We start from the raw sequence: 10,712 nt of genomic DNA, 5'->3' as shown, positions 1-10,712 counted from the left end.
GCCTCATTCTTCACATTGCTGTTTCTTACTCAACTTTGGTATTCCCTATACTGATTGATCCTTGTTCCTAATACACTCATTCTGTTAGGTTTTTGAAAGTACTGCATGCAGCATTCTGATAAAATAGGCTTTCAGAGCCCAGCATTTACAGGAAGAGAATAGATTATAAAGCTTTAAAAAATTTATAAAAAAAAAAAAATTAAAAAAAAAAAAAAAAAAAAAAAAAAAAGTGGGCATGGTAGATTTCTCACAGTATAATTTATTTCTTCATAGAAGAAGCCAGATTTACATCACCTTGTAAAATGTAAACAACTGTCTGGCCACAAAGTTTGACAATCATTTTACTTGCAAAAAAGTTTCAGGAAATTCTCTCATCTCCGTCTGCCAAAACAAAAAAAGAATAAAAAACAAAAAAAAGATTTCTAACATAGGCACGAAGCCACAAATGTTGAAAGAAGAGTATAGTCGATTTAATCAACCCCAGTACTTGACTGGTACTTTATTTTATCAACCTCAAGAAGGATGAAAGGCAAAGTCAACCTTGGAGGGATTTGAACTCAAGACAGAGGGCATTTTGTCCAATACACTACCATTTCTGCCATGCAGTGCCCATTCCATTCCCTTTACACCAACAACAACAATGATAAACAGTCGTTCAGTTTAATAACATGCTCTCCAATGCTTGGCTCTTCAGTTGTGATTGGGCGATGTCGTGCAAAGCCTGCTGAGTTTGATCCAAGAGTAGTTCCCCTTTGTGCACCACCTCTTCCAGTTTATGTGCAGCATCTTGGTTCTCTATTTCCAGTTTCTTTAAGCTGGCCAGCTGTAACAACAGAATGAATAATGTATTATTAAATAATAAAATACTGATAAGTAAATGGAAAATAAGCAAATGGAAAAAACAAGAAAAGAAAGCAACATGTTAGGCTCATCACTACACACTTTGTAAGAGCTAGAGAGCTAGTTAGAAAGTATGTGATTTTTGCCCAGATCAGCTGTGACTGAACAGACCTACATATTTAAAAGGTGTTCCAGTTATGGCTATCATATCATTTATGTCCAGCACTGGCCAATTCACAAACCAATTCCCCATGACAATGCCTGACTACATCTCACAAATGACTCTGTGAAAATTGAATAAAGTAAGCTACAAAACTGCTTCCCAAACTTCTCTCTGACCACTTTTCTAAGCATCTCAATAACTTTCAGCTAAAAATGGTCTCCTATGACCAAGCAGCAAAGCAAAATACCTTTAAAGAAATTCATTGGTGCCCAGGCTCTAGAATTCTGTGACCAGAATAGACATGATTTTTGTTGGCAAAGATGTTTAAACTCTAATGATTATTATTTCAAGTGATATTTATTCTGAGTCAACATATATTGCTTTCAAGTTGAAGGTTTAAAATCGTAATTTTTTTTACTTTGATAAATATTTCACTTAGAATGGCACATTTCAGTAATCTATTTGGTACAGGAAGCGTAGTGGACAAACGTGCACAAATGCATCTGATATTCTCACCAACTAATGTCAAAACGATTTTCATCTCCTTTCAATATATATATATATATATATATATATATATATTGTTTTTAAACACAGCATGTCCACAAGAGATTTTATCGAAGGCAAAAATCACAATAATTTACCCGTAAATGGTGTATACACATTTACGCATATATATATATACATTTTTATATATATATATCATCATCATCATCATCATTGCAGTAACTTGCCTGTCAATGGTGTGTATACATTAAGATACATATGTAGTTAAATAACATTTAGACATATACATACATACATGAACATATATAATCCAGCAGTTACTCAAACTGAATATGACTTTACAGCAGCTAGCACCGTTTCTTCAGTCATGTTTTAGGGGCTCATGTAGTTCCAAACAAAGTTGAATATTTTCTCAATCCTTACACCCTTGACTAGGCACAACCTCAAAAGCATGACAGCTAGGTCGACTGACAGTAGGACAAAAGACAAACTTGACCTCAACAAGGTTTGAACCTCTGAATGTGACGAACCTCAAATGCTTCTGCCAAATTCACAACCTAAAATTATTTAAGATATCAGACTCCAAACTTGTAGCAAGTCCTTTATCCAGTGAATGTTTGCCAATTTCATGCATAAAAAAAGACAACAAAAACACTCATCTCTCTCTCTCTCCCCTCCATATATATATATATGTATATATATATATATATATATATATATATATATATATATAGTCCAAGGGTTACCAAACTTTTTTCACAGCAGGCTAGATAACAGAGAGAATGACAAGCATGAGCCACATAACCCTTTTGTTCAATGCAATACAGTGAATACACAAAATTTAAAAACAACCAACATATTTACCAAAAAGTTATCAAAGAAAGCAATAAGATGGTTATATCGCACCCAGTGCAGACATATCTGAATCTCACAAACTAAGCAGCAAAAAAGGTTAGTGAGATTTGTGAAACTGGTGTTTAGCTTTGAAGATATCATCAATATTCGCTTTGGAAATGTGGCATTCAAACAAGAGATTTGCTTTCAAATGTTCATCAGTCAACCTCATTCGATGTGCTGACTTCACACACTTCAGCTTTGAAAATGTTTGCTCACAGACATGAGTTGTTCCAAACATTGATGCCATACCAGAAGCAAATGAACTCTCATTGCAGGTACTTACAAAGGTACAGTGTAGCGGCAGGCCAGATGAACTGATTCACAGGCCGTAGTTTGGTGGCCCCTGATATAATTGATTAGTTTGTCTAAGATTCCTAAAGGTGGTGCCCCAGCATGGGCACAGTCTAATGACCGAATCAGGTAAAAAAAAAAATACACACACATATATCAGACAAAAGAGTACATACTGGTTGATGTGAATTCAAACTAAAACTACATAAATTATTTGGTGAACTTACTTGTAATTCCATATATGATTCTTCACTTGGCAGAGAATCTATCACAACATCTATATCTTTGGCAGTTCTGGCAATAAGCTTGGAGAATAGGACAGCATAATCTAGTAAATACATAACAGAAATTGGAAATATACCTTAACAATCATCATTGTTAATATTTGCTTTTTGGCTTGGCTTCTAACATGCAGTTCAAACAACTCAAGTGGTTATTTTAGTGCATAAATTTACTGATTATGGAAAGAAACATTAAAGATAGTTGCTTCTTAAATGAGACCAAGTGGTTGTTCAGCTCCAGGTCAACCTTGAATAAAAATATAATCAAAAGTATTGCGGCCATAATCAGTCAATGGTTTTTTGGGTTTTTTTTCAGAGATATAAGTAAGTAGGACTATCTTTCCTTGCTTAGTATAATGACATTTAATATGTGGAAGATCTAACTGCTATTTCTAACAGATTGAGCTACTATCAATGGGGCTCAGTATAAAAATATGAGGTGGAAACAGCTTATACCTACTGAGATATAAATATATATTAGACTCCTTTAGCATGCAATTATGAATTATTAAAATACTGAGAGATATGGTTGTGGTGACTTTAAATAGAGCATTGACTGTTGGTCTTTATTCTTTCAGGTCAGTTCTAAGATTTCCTTAATCTTGCTCAAATTTAAGAACCATCCATTGTTAGCCACTCAGAATTTGTTCCTATCAGTTTCATGCTTAATATTACAGAATAGCAAACAAAGTTAAGTTCAGTGATTTACATCTTTACACTGGTGCAGTGCTGTGTCAAAAACCTCTTCATGACCTAATCTACTTTTGTTAATAGCTGCCATGAGAATTTAGAAGTCTCATGCTGTGTACACTGTATAAATGATGAGTATTTCATTAGTTTACATTCTTGAGTTTAAAGAAATTCTTTCGACAGCTGAACTTCTCTTGATATTATGATGTTTCAGTAGTATACTAAAAAGATGCAAGACATTTTTTTTTAGTTTTTGCTACCATTGTTGGCTAAATTCTGTATAATATTCCAAAGACACTTTTCTCTAAGTAACAAGGGTTCTATTGTAATATTCTTGAATATTGAAATAAAAATGCTTTAACACAGTGATTCTTAAACTTGCTTTTGTCACAGAACTATCATACAATTTTCTAGAAATTGCAGAACCCATATCTATATTTTATGGACACAGAAACTTATTCGAATAAAAAGCATATAATTTATCATTCTGAAAATGGCAAATAAAATTTGCTTATAGAACTTTGGGGTTCCTCAGAACCATTTAGAAAAACACTAGCTTAGTGGATACGGTTTTGGTCTATCACTTCATACATATTGAGTTTTAATCTACTAAAAATATTTCCCTGTGTATTTAGTCAATATACTTAATTACTTCAGTTCACCAATCAAAATTAGGAAATAATCCTGTCACAGACCAGTATCATGTCAAAGAGAATATTTATTACTCATATCAACTCACCTTCCTGTGGGGCTTCAGCAGGTGATTTATTACCAGGTCTTTCAAAACCTGGAAATGGACTTGATGGAGCACATTGCTGGAGAATACCAATGCTGTTGCAGAAATGATCTGCAAGCTGTAAAGAAAAAATACACATATATAATATATATATTAGCACCATCATCATTATCATTTTAATGTCCATTTTCCATGCTTGCATAGGTCAGATGGAATTCATTGAGGCAGATTTCCTACAGACTGATGTCCTTCCTGTCACGAGATCTCACTTGGTTCCAAGCAAGGTAATATTTCTCCACGGCCAGACAGGGATTTGCAGAATATTGGAAATTAATGACAATGCTTGTATGACAGTGACATTCATTTACAACTATCATATAATGTCAAGACAAGGAGACACAAACACACAACATTGTCTGGTTTAAAAAGCCACATCAGATGCCATGATGGTTCTAAGGTGTAGGTACAGGAGGTGGTCAAACTCTGCATAAGGATTAGATAACCACTATTGCGGTTGTTTATATATATATATGCACACACAAAGGATGCAGTGAATATATTATCATGTAAATAACGCAAAAATGAAAATAACACTAACATCTCATTTTAACACATATATTTACCAAAATTACATAAAAATACCTTGAAATAATAAAGAGTAAATTTATTCAATAAAATCATCATTGGCTTCAACCACAGCCTCCAGACGACTTTGGAATCTCCTGCAACTCTTCTGGACGGTCTCCTTGTTTGAGTTGGTGAATACTGCCATAATCCTTGCCTTCAGTTCATCTTTGGTCTTACAAGGAGTTTTGCTGTTCTCCTGCTCAACTGCGCCCCACACATAATAATCAAGGAAGTTGTAGTCTGGGGAGTTAGGTGGCCTGATGTTAGGGGTGATGCGGTTACAGAAATTGTCTGACAGCCATGACTGGGTTCTCCTGCTTGTGTGGCATGTTGCAGAGTCCTGTTGCCAAACATAGGGTCTTCCAGTAGACACCTTCTTGACCCAGGGCAGTACCATCTCCTCCAGGCACTTGATGTAGACCTCCATGTTGAGACTGAGGCTGTGTGGGAAGATGAATGAAGACATAACATCGCCATCATTAGTGATTACTCCAAACACCATGATGTTAACTGGATGTTTGATTTTTATCACTCTCGGTACATGTCCTCAGATTGACACCCAAACATTCTGAAATGTTCATACTGGATCTTCTGGCGCAAGTGCCAAGCAGTAGAGTATGTCGTTTCCAAATTTCTGGCAGAGTGAATTGCATTATGGTGCTGTTTTTCTCACAGATAGTGCCCAACTGACCCTACTATACTGTGTAGTCAACAAAATCAAAATCAACGCTCATGCGCAACACTAAATGTATAAAAATGGCAGCAATTTACCCATTGCACCCTGTATATATATACATGATGGTTTCTTTTCAGTTTCTGTTTACCAAATCCATTCACAAGGCTTTGGTTGGTCTGACTAAAGTTGAGACACATGTCCAAGATGTCACATAGTGAAACTGAACCAGAAATCATGAAACCATCGGGGAGCAAATTTATATACTATATATAATATATATATATATATTTCTTCCAGCTCTTTGTATTCTGAGTTAAGTTTGCCTTCATTGCTCTGGATTATTGAACAATGACCAGCTCAGATATGCTTTTGCAGAGAACTAAAACAATGTCATTTGTATGAATAGCAACACTTTGCTTACAATCAGCATGCACATATCAAGGAAAGAGAATTATTCAGTCTTCTTCCAGTTTCCTTCTACCAAATTTTACTCACAAAGTATAGGTAAAGTATGGACAACCCTTTTTTGAGGTTGCATGAGGTATGGCTCAAAATCAGGCAGAGTGCACTATTAAAAACTTGTTGGTGTACCTTTCAAAAAGATGTGTGGGCCATAGTTTGCAGCTAGAGTAGAGGACTGACTGTCGGCATCCACACAGTGGGAACAAGCCCCAAACCTTATTGTTAAAAAAAATATAACCACCAGCTATACTAGTGCCTATTTACATATATACATATATATATATATATATCTTCTTCGGTCAGCTGTCATGGGTTTATGTTGACTGTTCTTGCTCAGTTATCATCTCTGGCAGGTTTGCATGTACACCATGAGGCCTGCTCTTCATCTCTAGGAGATAGAGCTACCGAGAAGTGACACCTCTCAGGTGCTCTTTCGTATTGTTGTCTTTCCTCAATGGCTGGAACTAATACTTTCAGCAATCGGTACCATTTATTGCACCACTTGCCCTTCTCCTCTCAAGCATCTGGAGAGAAGCCAGAGATCTTTATACATCTCTTCAGCACATCTCTGTATTGCAACCTCTGGAAGAAATACTGTGATATATATATATATACATGCCCTGATAAGTCTGATCATCACATGAACTATAAATGATAGAATAGAAGTTAATAAATCCATACAACCTTTTAACCAGTTTCCATAGAACACTGTAAATGGCAACACACCTATGATATTACTATCTACTACAGAAAATAGTGATAATGTAGTCTATATAAGAGACTATCATGGAGTTTCACTAGATTTTATCTAACCTGGGTTACATAACACCAAAGAAATCAACCATACAAACCAAAAATTCTTAACAGTATCTACCAAATTTTAAAGTGTATAAGGAACCCCATAGTTTTGGGGGCTTAAAAGTTGGAAAAAGGTTTTATAAGGGATTATAATACTATCAATGTATAAGAAGCGCCCATATTTTTTTAACCTAATTTTTGACAAAAAAGGGTTCCTTATACACATTAAAATATGATAATTCCATTTTGTATAGTTTTAAAACATGCTGGCATAGCAATGGGATGTTGGAAACAATTTTCCTGGGAATACAAGCATTAGTTCTCTTTGGAAAGTTTGAAAGCTAACTGCAGGTTTCATTTTATCAGTTCAACAAATCACTTGGCCATCGTCATTTAACATCCCTGGCATAGGTTGGATAGTTCAATAGGAAGCAATAAGCCAGAGAGCTATACCGAGCTCCGATATCTGCTTTGACATGGTTGCTACAGCTGGGTGCCCTTCCTATAGCCAACCGCTTCAGTGTATCAGATGCTTTTTCATGTCACCAGTAATGTTCTTTATATTAATGCTGTTTCTGACTTTGATACTAAGCCATACATTTGTAAAAAAGGAATATCAACAATTGAATTGATCCCAGCACATCAATCCAGGAGGAATGAAAGGCAAAATGGCCCAGAACTCAGAATACAATACTGCAAGGAATTTTTTTTTTTTTTTAGTCAGACAATCTGTTTCTGCAACTACACTATCCTAATAATAGTGCTAACTGTAGCAAAACGTTGGTCCCAATCAAACATATTACTTCATAATAAAGAGGATTTTTAAAATAGGCACAAGGCCACGAAATAGAGCAGTGAGCATAGTTGATTATAATGGCTGTTGTAAAAGAACGGTACTTTATCAAACGGGAGGATGAAAAGAAAAATTGACCTCTACTAGAAATTTTGAAATCAAGACGTAAAGAGACTTAACTAAATACCATAAGGTATTTTTGGCAGTCATCTAGTAATTTTGCAAATCCATTATTATTACAAGCGTAATTAAAAAATTGTATTAATAGAGAGCGAGACAAAATATTTTGTGATTTAATTTTTAATACACTGTTCTAACTTTGTCGAAGTTTCCATTGCTTTTCATTCTTCTGGAATTAAAAATACTAGTCAAGTATAGGAAACCGAACCCTTTGCGCCTACGTTAGAAAGCAAGTTTCCATCTGTATTTTATTCTTAAATAGAGGTTATTTCCCTTTAAGTTAATGAAACAGAAGCTTAGTCATACAGTTTACATTAGATGATTTCACTTAAATTTCTTTTTAATTTCTATATATTCGTCATTCTAGAGCAATATTAATGCAATTTATTGTTTAATTATTCCTCTGCGTTTCACTTCTAGAGTATTTTGTTGATTTTTTTCTTTTCATTTTTTTTTTTTTTTTTTTGAAAGCGAATAGGAATGTATCAACATTTGAATTGTTGACAAGTCCCCGATTAATCCTATGATTAAAGAAAGTCATTCAGTGGCCATACCGTCTATTTAAGGATATGTAGAATTACATTGTAGAATGTACAGTTCCTTATGTAAGACAGTGGAGTGTGGTTTAAAGAAAATGCGGCTGCTATTCCTAGAATGTCAAACGACTGCTTAGAAGTTTCATAGTTATAATCAATTGCTAGAAGTGGTCTGTAATTTACAGAAAGGATGTTAGAAGTGTCTCAGGGACTGCACATAGAGACAGGTGAAATGAGAATTAGAATCAACGGACAAGTTTTCAAACCCCTTCGACTCGCAAACAATATGGATCTCGTGTCAAGAGATTCGAACGAACTTCAAACCATATAAGAACGACTAAATACAGAAAACAAGGCAGTAGGGCTGGGAATTAACTGAAAACTAAAATAACCAAATTGTGATCCATAAATGGGAAGGATGAAGTTCCCGGTATCCAAGTGGAAGAAACATCCTTTCAAATAATAAAGTTATACTTACTTTGGCCAACTAAAAACAACCAAGTAGAAAGAGGGAAAAGGAAACCAGCGACATGATTTCGGATTTGAAGTCGGTGCTAGTGGGAGGTAAATTCCACTTTTAAGAGCAAAATATACCAAACCTTAAAAGTCGAGCAGACAACCACTGTCTTCTTAGCAATTTATGATGCAGAAATATTACGCCTAACAATCAAGGGAAGGACAGATAAATACGCTCTCGAACACATTACACTAGGAATAATGTGGAAAGACAATAAAATAATGAAATGGGTTCGAAACCAAGTAAAATTAAACTGTCAAACTATTGAAATGGAGTCGGACTGGACACGTACAAAGGAAAAATAAAAACAAGTGGACAGAAAAGCTAAGAGAGTGGATTCCGAGAGACCGCAAAAGAAATAGATGATGGCAAGAAATGGAACATAGGAATGAAATGGATATACAGTACAAAAACTGAAGAACCAAAATTGAAAGGTAGAGAGGCGGATAATAGGAAGTCTTTTTACTCAGCAAAGCAAGAGTAATGGCTAATTTCATTGATAGAGAAGAAAGACGATATATTTCTTACTGTGTTACCATAAAAATACAATTTTATGGTACTGTTGTAAAACTTGTGTAATATATTCAATAGATGATGCGATGAAATTCTGAAAAATAATAGAAACGAAGTAAAATACTCACCTGATTCACAACATCTTGGAGTTGAGTAAGACGGTCAGCCATGTTTATGTTGTTATAAAAGCTAGAAACAGAAATAACATTTTGATTTCGGATTAAATAATTCACGACGCAGATGCTTAAGAGAATTAAAAATTTATAGAACATGTCAATTCTTTATTATCATAAAATAGATATATATATATTTATTTATATACTAATTAAATATATCAGTAACAAGACTAAACAGTTGCGCACGGTTCGCAGTTTCGTATTCCACTACTGTTTATTTTTCAGTAATTATGTAAAATATTTGTAATATATATATATAATTTAACCAAAAATAACTAAAATGATACATTAAATAATTACTATGGAGAAGATATCGTTTTAGTGATAGAATCAATAATAAATTATCAAAATTTAACGAATTAAGTATAAAGAGGTGAATTAAGTGTTGTTACTAGCTTGTTTAACATTACAGAAACAAGTGTGCGTAGTTTGTTTATTTAGTCAGATGTTCTTTCATTTTATACCTATAAAGTTAGTACTAACTAACTCTCTCTCTCTCTCTCTCACACACACACACACACACACCTCTGTTTCTCTGTCTGTTTCACTCAATCATTCACTAACTTTTCTTTTGTTCTTCGATCCATGAGATATCAGAATTTCCAGAATCTTTGCATAATGAATGAAAAACTCACAGACGCCACACTAAACAGAATAAAATAGATAAAATAAAAGGGGATGTTAAATTATTGCTAATGTATTTAATGCTGGGAAAATCGGGGAAAAATATCCGTCAATGACAGGCATTTTAATTATTCTGGTCGTATTTCGGTCTTATTAAGAACTCGTCAACAAAGCATAGACTTCACTGCAGATGCTGAAGAGGCGGTGAAACGATCACTTGGAAAATATACAAGATTTGCCGTGTTACTTTTTCGTATTTAGTTCTTTTAACCCAGCAATCACATTATCTATTTTAGTTGGGGTCTGCTGTGATGAATAGTATTAAAGAATTTTAATAGTATTAAAGACCATTGGGCAAAGCAGCAAACTGGAGCCAGTGATATTTATTTATTGACAGCGAGCCAC

General features: G+C 34.4%; 1 protein-coding gene across 1 annotated transcript; it reads right to left on the bottom strand.

Annotated features, from left to right (window-relative positions):
• Nucleotides 1–239: 239 nt before the first annotated feature.
• Nucleotides 240–9,740, bottom strand: LOC106882997 (mediator of RNA polymerase II transcription subunit 21). Its single transcript, XM_014933850.2, has 4 exons — nucleotides 9,636–9,740; nucleotides 4,409–4,523; nucleotides 2,926–3,026; nucleotides 240–823 (listed from the first exon to the last, which is right to left on the bottom strand). The coding sequence occupies exons 1-4, from the start codon at nucleotides 9,675–9,677 to the stop codon at nucleotides 656–658; spliced, it is 426 nt and encodes a 141-aa protein (XP_014789336.1). The 5' UTR covers nucleotides 9,678–9,740; the 3' UTR covers nucleotides 240–655.
• Between the last annotated feature and the right edge of the window lie 972 nt (nucleotides 9,741–10,712).

Source organism: Octopus bimaculoides, unplaced genomic scaffold, assembly GCF_001194135.2.
Source record: "Octopus bimaculoides isolate UCB-OBI-ISO-001 unplaced genomic scaffold, ASM119413v2 Scaffold_254711, whole genome shotgun sequence".
Classification (NCBI taxonomy): Eukaryota; Metazoa; Mollusca; class Cephalopoda; order Octopoda; family Octopodidae; genus Octopus; species Octopus bimaculoides.
This window is presented reverse-complemented; position numbering and strand designations above follow the sequence as displayed.

Bases quoted from the DNA above. Each gene is read 5' to 3' on its own strand.
- LOC106882997 (XM_014933850.2), bottom strand. From the start codon at position 9,677: ATGGCTGACCGTCTTACTCAACTCCAAGATGTTGTGAATCAG. The intron at 3,027-4,408 runs GTGAGTTGATAT...TGTATTTACTAG, and splicing joins TGCTGAAGCCCCACAGGAAG to ATTATGCTGTCCTATTCTCC. The intron at 824-2,925 runs GTAAGTTCACCA...CTGTTGTTACAG, and splicing joins AATCATATATGGAATTACAA to CTGGCCAGCTTAAAGAAACT.